At 39.3% G+C, this 20,465-nt stretch overlaps 1 protein-coding gene across 4 annotated transcripts in view; it reads right to left on the bottom strand.

Annotated features, from left to right (window-relative positions):
- The window catches only part of VAMP4 (vesicle associated membrane protein 4), a 41,835-nt gene extending 21,467 nt beyond the window's left edge, over positions 1 to 20,368 (bottom strand). The window contains exons 1-3 of one of the 4 annotated variants that reach the window (XM_060296410.1): positions 20,188 to 20,368; positions 17,831 to 17,943; positions 5,708 to 5,827 (exon numbers count right to left, since the gene is read on the bottom strand). In XM_060296410.1, coding sequence (XP_060152393.1) covers positions 5,708 to 5,773 — 66 coding nt within the window. In that variant the 5' untranslated portion in view covers positions 5,774 to 5,827; positions 17,831 to 17,943; positions 20,188 to 20,368. Of the gene's footprint in view, positions 1 to 5,707; positions 5,831 to 7,866; positions 8,102 to 8,632; positions 8,745 to 17,830; positions 17,944 to 20,187 lie in introns of those variants that run through there. The other 3 variants (XM_030875476.2, XM_060296415.1, XM_030875477.2) reach the window with 3 other exon arrangements.
- Positions 20,369 to 20,465: the final 97 nt, after the last annotated feature.

Here is a 20,465-nt window from a genome sequence, read left to right as displayed (position 1 = left end):
CTAAAAGATATGGAACCACACTGCAGACTTTCTAAGAAAATGCTTATAAGCCTGGAATCCTTTGACTGACCACAAGGTAGAGAGGTCACTGAAGCTGGCATGGGAGTAAGGGATGCAGGCAATCAGGGAGGGGCAAGTCCTTCCTCCTCCCCCTGCTTTCCAGTCTCTCTCTATCAGCAGAACCTAAGAAGAAGCTGGGGGCAAAGGAGAAATGTAGCTGCAGAGTCCAACCCTAGCATCAGAGAGAAGAGTATAGAAGGTAGGTTTGGAGCTGAGAGACAAGGGTTTATTAACTGGCACAGTCCACCTAACAGCTACTCGGCCTATGAATAGCCCTCTACACATATTTGAACTTCCAAACAAAAACAACTTTATACTTTTACCTTATAAGATACAACTGTTTTTATTAAAATGAGGAATGTCTCACCTTCTACCCAAAAGGGGAAGAGATAAAGTTCCAAAAGGAGGCTGAAGAAGAGCAAAACCCAGACCTTTTCAGCATGCAAGAACTCAAACAGTATACAACTTGTAGGCCGAATAATGGCTCCCCATAGATGTCGACATCCTAATCCCCGAAACCTGTGAATATGTTTCCTTGAATGGTAAAAGGAACTTTGCAGAAGTTATTAAATCAAGGATCTTGAGGTTGGAAGATCAATATAGTGGGCCCAAAGTCATCACAAAAGTACTTAAAAAAGAGAGAGGCAGAAGTGTGTGTGTGGGGGGGGGGGAGGGAGGGAGGGACAGAGGTTGGAAGATGTCACCCTGTTGGATTTAAAGATATAGGAAGGGGCATGAGCAAGGAGGTCAGGCAACCTCTAAAAGTTGGGAAAGGCAAGGAAAGAGCTTCTTCCCTATAGTCTCCAGAAGGAACATGGCCCTGCCAGTGCCTTGATTTTATCCCAGCAAGATCCATTTTGGACTTCTGGTCACCAGAACTGTAAGATAATAAATATGTGTTGTTTTAAGTTTGTGGTAATTTGTTAAAGCAGCAACAGGAAGCAAATACAACACCCATGTACCTTTTCTGAAGTAACTACTTAAGGAATTACACCAGCTAAAAAGAAAATTAAATCAGAACAAAGATCTTAAGATGGAGATTGACATACTCAGTACATCTAATAAAATGTGTGGTCAAATCTAGATGGAAGGGCTTCCCTGGTGGCGCAGTGGTTGAGAGTCCGCCTGCTGATGCAGGGGACACGGGTTCGTGCCCCGGTCCGGGAAGATCCCACATGCCACGGAGTGGCTGGGCCCATGAGCCATGGCCGCTGAGCCTGCGCGTCTGGAGCCTGTGCTCCGCAACGGGAGAGGCCACAACAGTGAGAGGCCCGCATACCGCAAAAAAGAAAAAAAAAAAATCTAAATGGAAGATGATTGTGAACTATAACTTGAAAGAGAAAAATGCATAATATAAAGAAAAATTCTATAAGAATCTAAAACTTTTCTCACAAAACCCAAAAGCAGGAAGTGGAGAGTAAAATGAGGAAGTTAAAAGCAAAGTAACATGCTCATCTTGGTGGGGAGAGGAGTGGAGAAGTGGGAAGAGGCCTAGAATGAAAAAGTAGTGTGGAGGGGCATAGTTTTTGGCATGTTGAGAGAGAACACAAATTTAAACATTATTGTTAACATATAAAGTTAATTAAAAATAGAGCGGGAAAGAGAAAGAAAGGGAGGAAATTTTTAACTGCCTAGTGGTCCTGGGGGCAGGGAAAAAGTGAGGAAAAATAATCCATCTAGCTAAAGAAGTTAGGGAAAATAGGGAAAACATAAGAAATACAATGAATATCATTATCTCTATATATTATAACAAATAATACACAAAGAGTAAGAAAATGAAAAGAGAATGTGTTCAATATTCATTTAACAACTATGTCTGAGCATCTTCTATGTACTAGGCACTGTTCTAAGTACCAAGCATCAGCTTTGGACAAGACAGACAAGGTCTGAACTCTTACAGAAAAACACCTGATGGTGATGAATGTTATGCAGAGAATTAAAACAGTGATGGGATAAAAAGTGACAGGGTGACTAAATAAGATTAGGCTGTCAAGGAAAATCATTCTTAAAAGGTGAAATTTAGGCTGAGATCCAAACAATAACAAAGAGCCAACCAAAGATCAGGGTGAAGAGCATTCACTGCCAGCAGAGGGACTAGCAAGTGCAGAAAAAGTCCAAATATATCAGTTACCTTAATAGATGTGAATGGTTTGAATGCTCCTACTCAAAGTAAAAACTATACATGATTAGAGTTCAAAAAAATTGCAGCCAATATGTTTATAAGAAATTTACCTAAAATAAATGTCAAATAAAGGATGAAAGAAAAAAGAGAGATGAAAGATATATTATCAAATTCTAACAAAAAGAATGTTAGAGTTAGCAAAAGTAATATAAAGAGATTATTTTAGGACAAGCATTAAACAATCAAATAAGATTTTACAATGACAAAATGCACAATCCACCAAGATTTAATAGCAACGAATGTTTATGTGTAACAATATAGTTTCAAAATACATAAAGCAAAAGCTGCTCAAATTATAAGAAGAAATGGATACATTCAAAAATCATAGGAAAAAAAAAAATCATACGAAAGCTTTAACATATCCTTCAAAGATGGAGAAACCAGGAAGACAAAAAAATAAATAATCCAGAACTGTGTACTCAGCAAATGTTATTTTCAAATATCCAAGAAATGAATAAGCAATAAAAGAATTTTAATAAATAGCCCAAACTAGAAATTACACAGACCACATTCTCTGGACATAATGCAATGGAAATTAAAACAAATAAAAGGAAATTTTAAAACACTCTTCTGTTAAAATGTTAAAAGGTAAATGCAAACCTAACAAACTACTTAGAAATCAATGACACTGGGGACATTACAAGACAAAATCTGTAGAGTATGGTCACAGCAGTACCTAAAGGAAAATGTGACCTTAAATCCATTTATTTATGAAATTACAAAGCCTGAAAATATATAAAATAAGTATTTAACTATTAAGATGAGTAAATTATTCCTAAGTCACAAACAACCCCAGAATTTCTAAAGAAAAAAAATTCATGAATTTGATTACATAAAAATTTAAAACATAAAGAACATACAATATCATACACAAGGTTAAATGGCAAGTAACAGGCTGGGAAAGAAATCTGCAACATACTTTCAGACTAAAGGGTCTGGTATCTCTCTTATATAAAGATCACTGACAAATTAGTAAGAAAAAGACACATTATAGAAAAATCATCAAAGAAGAGAACTAGACAATTCCTAACAGAAAAAGAAATGGCCAATGACCACATGAAAACATGTTCAAAGTCAATAATATTCAGGAAGATACATTACTTCCTTCAACAAATATTTCTAGCTAATAAGTAACAATCATTACATTTACAATACAGTTTATTTGCCTTAGAGGATGATGATACTAAAGTGTGTTTATTATAGTTGCCCAATGAGAAACACAATGAAAACGAGTGTCTTTACACTTATTCACTGAACAAAAAAACACAAGAGCTAGGGATACATTATCAAAAAAGGGTAATGAGATACAATGAGATGTCATTTCACACCCACTAGGCAGATAATAACAAGTGTTGGTGAGGAGAAATTGGTGGTGAGGAGAAATGTGGAGAAATTAGAACTCTCATACACAGCTGGACGGGAATATAAAAATTGTACTGTACCAGCCACTCTGGAAAACAGTTTGACAATTCTTCAAAAGGTTGAACATAGAGTTACTATAATACCCAGTAATTCTACTACTAGGTATTTACCCAAGAGAAATGAAAACATATGTAATGAAATGAAATGAAAATAAAAACTTGTATGTGAACATTCATAGCAGTGGTATTCATAGTAGCCAAAAAGTGTAAATAATCCTAAATGTCTATCAACTGATGAATGAATAAAGAAAGTGTAGTATATTCATATAGTGGAATATTATTCAGCAATAAAAAAGAATGAAGTACTGATACATACTACAACATGGATGAACTTTGAAAACATTATGCTAAGAAGCCATTTACAAAAGACAACATAGTGTATGCTTCCATTTATATAAAATGTCCAGAATAGACAAATCTATAGATTTGTGGTTGCCTAGGGCTGAAGGGATGAGGAGGACGGGGGATGATTGCTAAAAAGTACAGAGTTTCTTCCTGGAATGATGAAAGTGTCCTAAAATTGATGGTGGTGATGGTTGCACAATTTGGTACTAAATACTAGTTACTAAAATCCACTGAATTGTACACTTTTAATGAGTGAATTGTATGGCATGTTAATTATATCTCAATAAAGCTGTTATCAGAAAAGTGTTACAGGAAAGAGGAACAAAATTTTTAAAAGTTTTATAAAAGTAATTTATAAATTCTTAGAACCAATCAGTTATCAAATTTCATGATCTGATAAACATTCAAAAGGAGGACTCTATTTAAACAGCCAATTTTTTTTTCAATTCTGCTATCTAATATCCTATTTTTACAATAAATTGCGGTAGTATTCAACCAACAATGTAAAAAGAAAGTGCCACAGTTATGGTCTTAGAAGTAGAACTGATTGAAACTGTATATTTTATATTTTTGAGTAAATGAAGCTTATTCTAAAAAGTTTACTAGCAGTTAGTCTGTTGGTGGATTGTATCCCCCTTCAAGCAAAACAAAAACAGACACTGAATAAAGAGTTAGAATAAAGGGATGACAAATGATTCCTGTACTGTATTTCAAGATACTCCTAAATCATAAGATGTTAGACAGAGGTTCTAAGGTTGTGCAGAAAAGGAGCATGTAAAATGAAGTCAAACAGACTATCTGCTGTTTAAGGGCAGAGACCATGCCCTCTAGTTTTTAGCACAATGCCTAGCACATAGTAGGTAGTCAATAAACATTCGTTGCATGAATCAGAAAATAAAGAATGGCAAGAAGATAGGAAGTGAGGGAGGGCTTTAGGTTGCTGGATGAAAAAGAATAGCTCTAGTTCCTTCCCTCAATAAATACTTATTGATTACTTATTCTAAAAGTAGCCTATCTACAATACTCATATCAATGTTATCTTGCAAAATGCTGCATAATTTCTAGATTTATACGATCCTGCACAGAATGTTCTGAAATAAACTAAAAATTGAACATTATATAAAAGCTACTCTGGACTCTGTGGCAACTGCAGGACAAGAATCCTTTATCTGCCATTCCAAAATCTAAAAAGTTCTGAAAACCAAGAGATTTTATAAGCTTTGGAGTGAAAACTCATTTGGAGGAAAATCTTACCTGAATTGATGTCAGCTAATTTATATACTTAATTAGAATAATCAGACATTCCACTGAGAAATATTAATATGTTTGGAGGTGCTGCTCTAGACCCCCAAAAGGCTCTTGTATAATGTGCACTAACTAGCTTTGTAAAATCTGAAAATTTCTGAGGAACTCCAACCACATTTGGCTCCAGAGTACTAAATAAGATATTGTGTATTTGTACAAAATTCCCTTTGAAAGACTAGAAAGAAGCTGGGAACATAATTTGGTCAATAATGGAAATAGAATTTGGTTGAGTCCCAATCTAAGTAACATATATTTTTTGATGTTTACTATGAAGAAAACAAATAGGATTCGAATATAGCCACAAATATTAGATTATTCTAAAACAAATTATTTACAAAGGAAAGAAAAGATATTTTGAATCTTTCTTTTTTAAAGATTAAGATTCTGAACTTACCCTTTCACTTTTCACAGAACCAGTGACATCATCATCATTTAGGTGGCGCTTAAACTTGGGAGGCATCTTTTTTAGTGAAGAAGTACGCTTTTACTTCTCAGCAGAATAAGTCTTCACCACCTTAAGGAGAAAATAAATTTCATCAGATTTGAGACTTTGGGGTATAAGCTAAAGTACTGAAAACAGCGTACAAGGCCCTATATGGTGGGGCCCCTCCACTTCTCTAACTGCAGCTGCTCCCTCTCACCTGCTCCACTCCAGTGACCCTGGCCTCCAAGCTAGGCCTCAAAACACAACAGTTAAAAAGAGAAAATGGAGGTAACTTGTAGAGAACACGTGGGGGAAATTAGCGAAAATATTTTTATAAAATCAAAGAGCAGCTTGTACAGGAGATGGGGAAAATTAGGAGGTTGTCCCCTTGCAAGTGAGACATCAAATGCTTAAAGATTTTAACTTGGAGTCAGAAGACAGCAGAACACTTCTAATTCTCTCACTTTTAGGGAGTTGCTTAAACAATGATTCTGTGTCCTCATCTGTAAAATAGTGATTTCTAGGCTTCTGCATGGAGTTGGGATGGTCAAATGAGATTAATACACACATGCAAAAACATTCTGTCAATTACAACGTCCTGTTCTAATGCAAACACTAGGTGCTCCAGGAAAAGGGGTAAGTTTGGAAAGTACTGGGTTAAACAAAGCCAGGTTTTTTGTTTAATTGGTTTGCTACAGAAAGTCTCACAGTCTTTTATATACTAATTTGCATTATGATTTTCCAGGAAAATGCTTGAATACGCAACATATTCAAAATTTTCTTGAGAAAAAGCTGACAAGCAAATACGAGTTTTCAGCATCTTGGACTAGAAGATGGATGAATAATAAGAATAGCTAAGGTGTACTGAATGTTTTACTATGTGTCAGGCACTATGCTCAGCGATTTACACACATTTTCTTTTACTCACTACAACACTCCTTCAAAGTAACCACAAAGAAACTAAGAGAAAACTAAGGCTTGGTAAAAGATAAGTAACTAATAGTGTTAGTCACTCTACTGATTGAAATATCAGAAACATAGGCCTAAATTATTAATGGCTGTGCATGATCCATTTTAATATTTATCCAATTAGTTGTCTATCAGGTTATACAGTTCTGTTCTAGAAAGACCACTTCCCTGTAACAATCCAGCAGTCCTCTTTCCCTTTCCACGAGAAGAACCTCTAGGATTTTTAAGTGTAATTAGACATTTGTTGGTTAATATCATACACTTAAAAAAGAATAAACAAGCCCAGAGTCCAGTTTCATAAACAAAATAAAGTAAAATTTTAAGTTGACTTCCCATCAAAACAAATTGATACACTTTGATAAGAAATAATTTTCCAAACCAGAAACTTAACCACTTGTAACAAAAACCAAATACTTGCTACCTAAGTAACAGCTCTAGAGTTCTTCATTCTACAATATTTCTGTCACGTACATCCAGCATCTGACCCATTTTATTCCTCATACTTTGATTTCAGAATAATTCATTCATGCAGAAATGTTACAGAATGCATGGAGAAACAGATGACAAAGTAAGCAACCGAAGAACTAGAGCTTTTAATTATACCTGTATTTTATGTATATTTTAAACCCTACAAAGGGTCTGCTTCAATATCCAAAAGCAAATAACAGGCCAACTTACATAACATCTTTATGAAATATACAGTAAAGTTACAAGTTTAATGATGAGCAAACCCAAATTCAGGTCCCATAATCCAAGAATCAGCTTCATGAAGGCAAGAAATCACTGTCTGACAAACATAAAAGCCATCAGCAAAGCAGCAGGCAGATTAATTAACTGTGCTTGAGGAAGCACAGGGTAAATGACGGTATTTGCACCAAATGACTAGTAGAAATAAACAATGCTCAGAAATTAGATTTATACATATTCTACCTAAGAGTTCTCCTGTACAAAATACATATGAATTCAGGTGTTTGTGTCTAGGTATATATGTAAATAAGAGAACCTTCATGATGTATTTCAACATCACCAATACATTTTTAAAATGTCACACACCATACGCTTTTTATGCCATCATCATACGTTTACAATTTCATGTATGTATTTTTTGAAGAGGCAGTACGTTCTGAATTCAATGGCTTTACAAGTAATAAACTTCTAACCTGTTGTTTAGCAAATGTTGGCTTCTTTTTTGCTTTATGCAAACAACAAGCACACCAACCCCCCTAGTATTTCATTTCACAAAAAGCTTGAATCTGGGCAGAGGCTTCCCTTTTCCCAGCCTGCGTTCCCTTTCTGACTCCTCTTCCTCATCTCTCATCAGCAGTCTTGGTTGGTGCAGTTTCACGGAAATAAGTGACTTGGATGGACACAGCCTGGAGATGTTATTCACAAAACCTGTCAAAGTGTAATGATTCACCTCACCTTCCGGTCATTATAAACACAGCGGGGTTGGTGCTCTCTACCCCAAACCTTTTCATGGTGAAACAAATCCATCCCTCCAGCAAGCAGCTCCGTTCACACCCCCCCTCCCACCCCATCTGTCGCACCAGGCCACGTCCCCCGACATCTCCTAACTCTAGTCCTTTCTGTCCCAAGATCCCCACTCGCAGTCCGGGCTGCCTCCCACTCTTCTCCAATCTTCCCCAGCCCCGCCACTATTCTCTTCCCATTTCCCCAGAGCACCCTACAATTTCCATTCTTCTCCCCCTTAACCGCTCCCCATCGCACACCCCTGTCCTGGTCGCCCTTCCTCTGGGAACCCCCGGTCCGACCCCAGCCTCTTCCCACTCTGGGCTCCCTCCACTGCCCCCGAGGCCGGTCCCCCTGCCCGACGCGGACGTTGGGGGCGGCGGGGCAGGGACTTCGTCTCCGTTTCCTTTCTCCGCACATCACCCTTTCCCGTCGGGAACAGGCGGGCGGCCGTACCTGAGTCTCCCGGGGAGCTCCGGGCAGCTCTCCGGGGCGGGCAGGACTGGGCGGGCGGAGGAAGGAGTGGGAAGCGGAGGAAGAAAGCGGGGAGGGGGAAGACAGTAGGCGCCTGCCGCTCCGCCGCAGCTGCACCCCCGCTCATCGAGCCGCTCGGCGCTCCGCAGCCTGGCGCCAGGCGGAGGGAGCGGGTCCAGGCCGCAGAGATCGTCGAGGGAGTCGATTCCCCCCTCCGCTCTCTACCTAGAGGCCCTAGCGGACGCGAAGTTTGGATCCCCGGGATGATTTTGTGCTTTAAGGGAGGGACAACAGCCGCGGGCTCCCGAGGTCCCAAGCGGAGGTCGGAAGTTCAGGAGAGGTGGTGGAAGCTCTGAGAAGTCACGCAGGGTGGGGCGCCTTAGGGCTTGCTCCTGGCTGGGGTTGATGAGGCCTTAATAACGTGGTGCTTTGTGCCTGGTCCATTCCCCGGGCTAAGGAAGCCTAGCAGAAAAATGAGGATGGCTCGAAGCCTGACGACCGGCTTCAGCTCGTCTTGGGCCTTTTCTGAAGTAAGGAGATGTGTGTGATCCCTTGTTTATAGCATCAGAGTTAGACTGATGAGAGATCTTCAGGAGAGAGATCTTCAGGGTTACTAATCCAGGCTCTTTATTTTAGACATTAGGAATCTCTCGTCCAAAGAGATTTACTTGACGTTGCACAGCTAGTTGGACAGGTTTGGGACAAGGACTCATTCTTTCCCCTGTATGCAGTAGAGATCTAACCTAAAATAACCGGGTCCAGACACCACGCAGACACCAGAGCCTTCAGATTTCAGGTGGGAATTCACTCTTGCACGTCCATTCCACTGTTCTCTTGACACCGCCTACCTCCCCTCCCCCCAAGTTAGTAGCATATTTAAGCCTGCAGTGGCTGGGCATAGTAATCCAAAACAATTCCAGTTTCGTTTTTGCTTTCTCTTGTTTCTCTTATTTATCCATTCCTCCCACACACGCCCCAGCTGGATTGTTTTATCATTTTTTTCCTATCCATTTTTTTGCTACATGTCATTTCTACTAAATATCTTTGGGTCCTTTGTTTAATACAGTGTTTTGATTTAGTGCATATTTAAGCCAAACAAACACTAATTGAATGATACCTTGGCTAGGGCAATGACTCTCAAGTTAATTACATAGAGTTGAACCACCTGGAAAGCTTTAGAAATGGATGCCCCCGCACTACTCTGAGATTCTGATTTAATTGGCCTGCGATGTTGAGAAACAGTAAGCCATAGGTTGTCAATTGAAGCTTCTGAAAGCCTGATGTTAGACTCGCTCATCATCTGTGAGTCCACTACTCGGATCCAGGTTGACTTGGACTGAAATAGTCCACCTGGAAGGGAAGTTGCTTATAGTATGTTTCTCTGCTTGGGCATGATGATGAGGCTACCCATCCACAGATAACCCAGAAGTTTTTTGGTTTGTGTTTTCCTGTCCACAGTTGACTTTATATCTGCATATCTGCTTGCTATGGCTGCTTCCCTGCATTGGTGCCTTAGCCAGTTAGAGCTTTAGCCAGTTACAGCCTCTGCCCTTCTTACAGAACAACTTAAGGCAATATGATTATTGAGCTGTACTGGCATGTCATTGCATAGCTTGCATGAATAAACCATTCTTTTTGTTTTTTTTAACCATAGTTCTTTAGTTCTGCCAAATATTTCGGTATAATTGGTTTGGGGAGGGCTAATGCAAGCCTCACCCTTTAATCACCTGAACAAAGTCTCTGACTATCCCCAACATTTCTGAAAGCTTAGAAAATATCCTTTTACACTAATATGAATCAGATATACCAGCTATCCTGAAAGAATATAAATAGCACTGGATGTAAGGTCAGAATGGGGTTCCAGTCTCACCAATTTGAATTATTTGATTATCTCCTACCCTATTTTCTTTCTTAAGCTCCAATTATTCAGATGTTGGTCCTCTAATTTTCTTATTCTCTTTCAATTTTAGACCTTCACCCTTAGTGGGGCCTAATATCGTCCTCGCCAGAGATCCTTTGTTCTTTCTTTTCAGAGATCCTTTCTTCGAGGACTAAATCTCTGGACTTCTGATTGATTCTTAAATAGGCTTTCTATTATTCCTTCTGTTTTTAGCCCACACCGTGCTCAGAGGTATCTGGTGCTTTCAATTCCCTTATGTGGGGTTTAGCTGTGTGAATTAGGTTGCTTCATGACCTGCTTAGGATTCCTGTCTCTCAAGTTGGCTAAGATAATTGCCACTAATTCATATACTTTCCAGGTTTCAATATTTTGTTGCTATTATCTTCTCTCCCATGAGGCAGAAAAAAAATACAAATCAGTTATAAGCCTGTGAACAATTGTTCAACATCAGTCAAAATGTAAATCAAAATAAACAATGAAATATCATTTTTAATCTATCTATTTTAATCTTCCTTCCTCCTGGGAAGGAAGGAGTTAAGCAGCAGATCTACAATCAGTGTTCTCCCTTTAGAGGGAAATACTCCTAGGAGAGCAAGCAAGCATGCAAATCTTAAAAGTATGGTAATAACAGACTTCCTGGCTACAAACTAGTATTTACTAGCAGGAGAGTTTGTATCTATTGAATTCCTTTAGCAAGATGTCCTTGGGCTGGGATTGATTATAGAGACCAATTGTTGATCAGTTCATTTAAAAAGTCAGTTAAAGCAATAGGTCATAAAAATGGCAGATATACTTTCACTTTTAAATTTTTGACTCATGTGTAATTATACATTCACTCACTAATCTTTGAAGTAGGACTAAGACCTTTTATCTGAGCCTGAATCTGTTTGTTGGAGCACCTCATTGTTTTTATTATAAATTACTTTGTTTACATTTTTTTTCTTCAAAGCAGAGCAAGAACTTAAAGACACATTTGAAGCAATTTGAGTGCCAAGTCAATCTAGATTTTGTACAATTTTTTCCCAAAGTTTTACAAATTTTTCTTACCCCTATCTTGTTCTATAGTAATTTATTTGTTGTTCACCTTCATCAATTTAGTTTTCATGGAAACAACTTTTTATTGGTATTTCATTGGTTTGAATATTTAAATTCCATAAGTATAATAAGAGGCATAAATATTTTAGGTTACAAATACAAATTGACTCTTTTGCGGTACGCGGGCCTCTCGCTGCTGTGGCCTCTCCCATTGCGGAGCACAGGCTCCGGACGCGCAGGCTCAGCGGCCATAGCTCACGGGCCCAGCCGCTCCACGGCATGTGGTATTCTCCCAGACCGGGGCACGAACCCGTATCCCCTGCATCGGCAGGCGGACTCTCAACCACTGTGCCACCAGGGAAGCCCCAAATTGACTCTTGATAAGCATACAGCTCAACTGTTTTGGTGAGGAAGTACACAGGTATATCATATAGCTAACCTGTTAGCCTCTAACCTGTTAGTGCTCAGAGGGCCTTGGTGTTATGTAAATATAATTAGCTTGTTTTACTTTTGATTTTGAAAGAATCTCAGACTTACCAAAGAATAAATACAAAGAACTCTTGCAAACACTTTATTCAGATTCACTGGTTAACATTTTCTGATGCCAGGCTCCATTCCTCATTGAATTTCATGGCTCACAGTGTGAATAATAGTGAAAGAGTTCTCTCTCCTAGTAGATGAAGGAACAGAGGGCCAGAAAGTATACTCGACTTAACTCAAGGGGGTTGTTAACATTTCACTTCATTTGCTTTATTCTCTCCCCACCTCTTTCCCCACCTAAGTATTTAAAAGTTACATAATCATGCATCCTTACCCCTAAATACTTCAGTGACTATTCCTAATAACAAGAACATTCTCTTCATAACTATGATTCAATTTTCAAATTCAGATAATTTAACATCAATACAATACTATTTTCTAATAAAGCTTCCATATTCAAAGTTTGCCAATAGTGCCAGTTGTGTCCTTTGTGGCAACAGTGAGTACAGTTCACAGAGAGAATGTACAGTAATGAGTAACAGAGCAAGTGGGTTAAGTGGAGTCTGGTTTTTAAAGATAGACTCTATGGTAGTTTAATTTTTGTTAAAAAATATGTAATAAAATGGAATGTCCCCTATGCTTTCCTCATGGAATGTTAGATCTAACATTATAAGATAGACTCATAGAGATGCTTTGTTCCTCTCCTAACTTCTTGTTTATTGATGTGACATGTTATAAGCATTTTATCTCGGAGAAGTTGCCTCCCACAAAGATGGCAACAACAGAGACCTGTGTAGTAATATGCTCTAATTGTATTATAAATTTACTTGCTATTTCTCTGAAAGTTAAATGTGGCTACCACTTATTAAATGCTCATTTTGTTAAACACTATGTTCAGTGATTAGCATATGTTATTTCAGCACAACAACCCTCTGATAACAAGTATCATTTTTTTCATTTTATCAATGTGGAAACCAAGGCTTTGAGATGAATTATGTAATTTGTCCAAGGTAAGAGTACGGTAAAATTGGGCACATTAGTAAATATTGCAGAGCTATAAGTTTAAATTAAGATGAGATAAATATTTTATTGAAATGGGTTGCATGCTTTGCCCTTAAAATAGAAATTAGACATTCTTAAAGCATGGTAAAGGTGGAATCTGTCAGGCTTAATGTCTTATGATGATCTTATATGACTAAGGAGGCTTTAGTCTGTTGAAGGTCAAACACAACTTTAATTTCTTGCTGAAGATAGTAATATTAATCTTGGGTGTTATATCAAAGTGAATAAATTCATCTATCAGCTATGTGACAAGTATTCTGTTAAAGTCTGGTGATATAAGGATGGTAAACAGTGTTTTTTGTCCTCCAAGAACCCACATTCTTACATAGAAACACAAGACTAAGCAACTATTGAAAACTGAGTAAAGTTAATTATAGATTCAAGTGAACAATGGAATATATACTTATATGTACACACACATATATGGATATCTTAGCAAACAGAATTGCCTAAGGTGAACTGTAATATCAAAACTGAATTACTTGTAGGAGTCTAACAGTAAATTAAAACCACAAATGGAATCAAGCAGACATGCTGATACACCTCAGGACAAGCAAGAGGAGGAATCCATTACTATTCCCAGGTACGAAAAGGCAAGAGAAGGGTCAACAGAACAAAGCAAGAGCCATAGTTGTAGGAGAGGGGCTATCTGGCAGGAGCCATGGTCCTAGATAGAGGAATCTTAGCCATTGCTAAGACAGCTCTGACCTATTCGCCTCCCACTTCTCTTGCCAACTAAGTGAACCCCATGGAAAGGCAAAAGGAAGGTGATAAAGTCTGCCCCTTCCCTTAAATGCACTTTTCTTTGGGGAAAGTGTTTTAGCATTCCCAGAGCATGGGAATCCTCAGCTTCAATTATTAGCTCTATGAAGAAGAATCCAAAGAAGAGTGTATATAAGGAAGAAAAGCAGAATTTAGGAGAATGTCTGTGTTTAGGGGTGAGAGGATGAGGGGTGTTCAATAAGAAGTGGCCAGAGCAGTACACAGAAAAACAGTAGAGACAGGACAGTGTAAAAGAAGGAGGAATGGTCATTAGCACCAAAGACTTCAGAGAAATTGGGGATGGGGAGGGAGTGGGGAGAGGGCAGGGGTCGGGAGAATGAAGGCTAGAAAAAGCCATCAGATTATTGACTCGCAGACCACTATTGATCTTCAGGAAGTGTTTCAGTAATGTTGTGGAAGTGGAAGCCATATTGTAAGATTTGAGTTTTAGGGGAAATGCAGATTATATATTCCTCTTTCAAGGAATTCAGTTGTAAAGAGAAGTTGCAACTCAAAGCAGCAATAGGGTTAAGGTACCATCAGAAATAACTATGTTATATTTAGGAATGGGGAATAAGGAGCCAGTGTGAGAATGAGATTGACAATGCAAATCAAAAAAAGAAAAAACACCAACGGACATTGGAGTGATATCTCTGAATAGGTGGGGGATCAGTGTTTGAGAGTAGCAGAGGGGAGTTCTGGGCCAGATGGAGAGAGAATACCTTCTTGCAGGCAAGGGGGAAAGAAGTGACTGATGATGACGATAAAGAGATTTTGAAATGGAAAAGAGAGAAGTTAAGGAAACTCATAGACTCAAAATGATCAGTAAAAGGCAAGCAAGGTCTTATGTGAAGGGTCAAGAAAGCAGTGTTGGAGTTGGAAGCTTAAAGAAAATGGAGACGGTTTGGAATAGCTGCTTTAACCATGGTGAAATGGTGAACAAAAGGAAATTCTCAGCAGTTGTGAAGATCAGGCTAGAATCGTGATTTTGACTGCTTTAAATCAAGGACTCTGTCTTAGATTCCTTCTTATCCTCCGTGGTACCTTGCACAGAGCAAGCACACAATAAATATTTATTGATGATTCTAATTTTTAAAGTTTGCTTTTGAATGAGAAGAAAAGACAAGAGAAAAAAGAAAATAAGGGAAGTGAAAGCATGAGAGAATGTTTTATATTGCCAGTGCGTGGGATTCCTAGAAGCACTTTGCCTGCTTACTGACCTTCACAAAGTCACTTACTTTCAATAGTACTGGTTTCATTTCCCAGGCTGCAAAAGAATGAGTAATCTCCACCTCCTATTGTCTTCCAAGAATATCACAAGCTCTTAGTAAAATAATATTTACATATTCTTTTGTTCACCTTATAAACAAGATAATATACAATTTCTCCATTTTTAAAGATTTCCTGCTCTTTTGTCTGTACTGTTTTATTATTATTAAAAGTTAGCTAGTGAGAGTTTGGCCTATTGCCATTGATTTTCTTTTGGCATTTCAAGAAAACAGAAGTGAGAAAAAAGAGTATGAAAAATGGGCTTCCCTGGTGGCGCAGTGGTTGAGAGTCTGCCTGCCGATGCAGGGGATGCAGGTTCGTGCCCCGGTCCGGGAAGATCCCACATGCCGCGGAGCGGCCGGGCCTGTGAGCCAAGGCCGCTGAGCCTGCACGTCCGGAGCCTGTGCTCCGCAACGGGAGGAGGCCACAACAGTGAGAGGCCCGCGTACTGCAAAACAAAACAAAAAGTATGAAAAATGAAAATTTGTGACTTACAAAAATAAATTGAAGAAAGGAAACAGAGGCAATTTGATTCCAAGTCTAATTAGTCAATATCACTGTCTTTAAGTATTTAAATAAATGTTTATGTTGGGATTCCATAGTCATTTCACCTTATCAGTTTACCTGAAGTACACTTTAATTTCATAATCTGGACTTCCCTGGTGGCACAGTCGTTAAGAATCTGCCTGCCAATGCAGGGGACACGGGTTCAAGCCCTGGTCCGGGAAGATCCCACATGCCGCAGAGCAACTACCCACATGTCGCAGAACAACTAAGCCCGCGTGCCACGACTACTAAGCCTGGGCTCTAAGCCCGCGAGCCACAACTACTGAAGCCCGCGTGCCTAGAGCCCATGTTCCACAACAAGAAAAGTCACCGCAATGAGAGGCACGTGCACTGCAACAAAGACTAGCCCCTGATCTCTGCAACTAGAGAAAGCCCACACGCAGCAATGAAGACCCAGTGCAGCCAAAAATAAATTAAAAAAAAAACATAATCTATTTCTAGGAGGCACTCTCTCTTTGTATTTTACTCATAAAGTGTAAACAAGCAAAATGCTTTAATTTAAAAAAAAATGTTAACTGGAAAACACCTTTCTAAGTCATCCATAGCTTGCTGTATCATATTCAGTTTTTCCCTATGTTGTAGTAGATCACGTCTCTTTTAATAATTAATAATAGAACAGTTTTCCTTCCAGCTCTGGTTATGTTGTTATTTTGAGTTTATTAAGCATCCAACATTCCCTCACTTTAAAAGAAAAACAATTATTTAACCAGAAAACTTCATAGCATCTTTTCTGTGACTCTGAATTCATCATGTTAGCTTACATTACAGTGAATGCCTCAATGTCAGGCAGGTCCAGGTCTGAACCATGGCATATGAGATTAACTGCGGGAAATCTAACTGGCCTCAAGCTCAATGACAATCATCCCTATGGAATAATTTTAAGAAAAGTTTTTGGCAATCACCGTGCTGCCTTTCTCCCTCAATCCTTTACAGATAAATAACAAGTTTTGCAACTATTTTCTAAAATGTCATGGTAGTAAATTTAATAATGGACCTGTGCTTAGAATTATTTTGAGAGAATTCTTGAGGACGTTTTTGTGACCAAAGAACTCATCATTATGTTTTGAAACTTGTTTACTGCAACACAGTTCTAAGAGTATACTCTTGAAGAAAAATGTGTTTACATTTTAAAAGTTTTTCTTTTTTTTTAAACGTGTGCGCAAATCCTTTGAGTCTGCACTAGATCTCAGGGTTCCGGCACTGACAGAGGGCTCCAGAGATGCAACTGAGTCACATCCCGAGCCTGTGTCAGCATCTATGTGCACAGACATATTTCCCTACCTGCTCTTGATTTGCAGGCTACTCTTGATTTCAGTTATTGTATTTTTTGGTTCCAGAATTTCCATTAAGAATAGATCTAATTCCCTGGGGAAATTCTCTATCTTTTTATCATATTTTTAAAATATTTTAATCAAAGTCCTTGTCTGCTAATCTAATAGCTGAATTACTGGCTTCTATTATCTATTTTTTTCTTGGATTTTGGTGATATGACTCTTATCTCTTGGTATACCTAATAGTTTTTGATATTCATTCGATATTGACTATTGAATATAAAATAACCAAGTATTAAAAATTGAGTAGAGGGAATTCCCTGGCCATCCAGCAGTTAGGACTGCGCTTTCACTGCTAAGGGTGTGGGTTCAATCCCTGATGGGAGAACTAAGATTCCACAAGCTGCACGGTATAGCAAAAAAAAAAAGAAAAAAATTGAGTATGAGAAAGAACATCTATGTGATGTTATCCCTCTCCAAAGTGGAATCACTCTCATCTCTGCTGGATAGATAAAGATGCTAAGCAGAAAGCTTCTGAAAAACAGTGATTTTCTCATCCTAACCTCCCACCCCAAGCAGCTTCAGCATTCAGCAAAATTTTGTGGGGAAACCATCTGTGTCGCTCAGTTATTCTCTCTTCTCTTCTCCCTGAAATCCTGGCTCTCCAAGATTTCAGCTTTGTCTCTTCAGTCCTATGAGAACCCAAAATGTAAGTGCTTTGTTTTGTTCCCCAACAATGACCCTTGACCCAGGCGAAGCCCCGATGCTCAGCATCTTGCCTTGTACCCAGCTGGAGGTGCCTTGCACCTCCAGCTGGCAAAGGAAAAAGCTCACCATTTTGCAGTTCCTCCTCTGGAATCTTGGTTCCTCTAGTCTTGTTGCTCCAACAGCACTTGGATTGCTTTATAGAGATGCTTTTGGTACTTATCTGGCTTTTCCATTTATTCCTAGAGGGAGAATTGGTATGGCTCAGTTTACTCCGTCAGACCTGAAAGTAGAACTATATTCAAGCTACTCTTAAACTACTATAAAGAGACAAGCTCACTTGCAGTGACTACACAAGAAAATGGGAGGGAGGGGTTTCTGAAAGGGAGAGTTTCTTAAGTCCTCCCACATACAAGCGGGTAGTTAGAGTGCATTACTTATTATAGGCTCTGGCTGGGTGGTGAGCCAGAGTGAGAAGATCCTGGTTTCTTCAGGCAATGAAGGCACATTCAATCAGCATCGTTTATTCAGAAATACTTGGGTCAGCTCCCCTTTGGCCACATATTACAGAGTTGGTAGAAAGAAAAGTAGGGTCTCCTTTTACTTTATATTTCTCTTTATATATAGGCTGTATCTAAACCTTTTTATGCATGATACATACACATTTATCATTCCTATTTTCCTTTATTACAGCAGTGAATTATTCGTTTTTCATTTTTAATCTTTTTTTTAAGCAAAGAAATGATCACATCCTCTGTTCACACTCATTTCAAAGCCTATAACACAATCCATAAAGTTGGTCTCAGAGTCACAGTCACACTTCACTGACATCGCAAATCACAAGGGCTCCATTATCATAGTTCCCTGCTCTAGGTTCTATGGTCACAAATGGCATATGAGCAGTTACTTAGAAGGAATGAAATTATGTCATCAAAATACCTTGAATAGATACATTTCAAACTTTCTTCAGAGGATGAAAAAAAAGTGAAATAATAAATCTTTCCCTAACAATGTTTTTTAAAAATGTAGTCAAGTTTTCTCTATGGACTAAGCCGGCCTCTGTGGTTTATTCTTTACGTAATGATAGATTTAAGGCAGCACCAAAAGCACAGGAAAAATTCTCGTGACCATGAAGCATCCTTCATGGCCCTCCTATTAAGTGACAGGCACTGTGAATACACATTATGTACCAAGAACCTTGGCAATCTAGTGAAATCTAGGAACCTCTTATTAAAATAATATCTCTAAATGCATCAAAATACAGAATTACAAAGGAAGGAAATTTATAATGCTATAAAATATTTTAAAAGAAAATTTGTGATACACTAAGATATATTAACTCATTAAATAAAATCTAGCGCCAGGCCTAACATCTACCATGATTTTGAATTAGTAATAGCATAAACATTATTTCAAGATATCTATGGTTGTAATGTGATATGAAAATCTTAGTGATTCCCATCACTAGAACTGCTGAGGGTTTTGGGGGGCTCCATTTTATAGTTGAAGAAAATGCTAATATCTGTTAGAGATTACTGAAAATAAAGATGTAATTTCTTTCCCATCCAAGTTCACAGACCCTCTGAATTCTATCCATGGTCTTCAAGAGTTCCCTGATTTAAGTATTTCATCCTCTTCTCCAAACAGTGGATGGCCCCAAGGATACTAGGAGGTTTCTTTCTTTTTTTAAAAAAATTAATTTATTTTTTGGCTGCTTTGGGTCTTCGTTGCTGCGCGCAGGCTTTCCCTAGTTGCAGTGAGCGGGGGCTACTCTTCATTGTGGTGCGCGGGCTTCTCATTGCAGTGGCTTCTCTTGTTGCAGAGCATGGGCTCTAGGCACACAGGCTTCAGTAGTTGTGGCTCGCGGGCTTAGTTGTTCCACGGCATGTGGGATCTTCCCGGACCAGGGCTCGAACCCGTGTCCCCTGCATTGGCAGGCGGATTCTTAACCACTGCACTACCAGGGAAGTCCCAAGTACTACTTTCAGATGACATCCAAATGACAACCTGAGGAGGCCAATTACCAAAATGAGCCTTAAGTTTTGCACACTGTGCTTTGAGGCAAGGAGGAAGAGGGAGAGGACGCACTTCTGAATAACTGGTTGTTATTCTTTTCCCCTGAATTTCCATGTTGTTACATTATTAACAGTGAAACCCTGGGAATTCTCTGGCAGTCCAGTGGTTAGGACTAGGCGCTCTCACTGCTGGGGTCCCAGCTTAAATCCCTGCTCGGGAAACTAAGATCCTAAAAGCTGAGCACAGCTAAGTGCTACTTTCCTCCAAATTAAACCTGAATTGTACAAGTAAAGTGGTTAAAGTAAGACGGGGGTGGGGCGGGATATGCAGAAGATAGAGCTGGGTTGGGCAGCTTTCTTCTGCTATGGACTGGCTCTACTCATCCCTTGCCTCACTTCCTTCTAATCTACAAGTTTTCCTTTTCCGAGGCCCCCCTCCTCCAGTGTGCCCACCGCCGTCAGCGTTCAGACCTTATGTGGCTCGTGATCAGAATGGGAGCTCAGAGACGAAAGGAACAAACAGCCTGGGACCCGGGAGCTCTCTTCCAAGGCTGAAAGCCCAGAGCTGAGAAGGCTGTCCCCGCTCGGTGCTCCGACGTAAGCCTGGGACCGGGACAGCCCAGCTCCCGCCCTGCCTCCGGCCCTTGGCGCCGCCCCTCTCCGCTCCGGCTCACGTAAATAAAAGCGCGGCGCCTGCGACGAAGCCACCGGCGTGAGGCGAGCGCGTTGCAGCCAGTGACGTGCCAGGA

This window comes from Globicephala melas, chromosome 1 (assembly GCF_963455315.2).
Source record: "Globicephala melas chromosome 1, mGloMel1.2, whole genome shotgun sequence".
Taxonomy (NCBI): domain Eukaryota; kingdom Metazoa; phylum Chordata; class Mammalia; order Artiodactyla; family Delphinidae; genus Globicephala; species Globicephala melas.
This window is presented reverse-complemented; position numbering and strand designations above follow the sequence as displayed.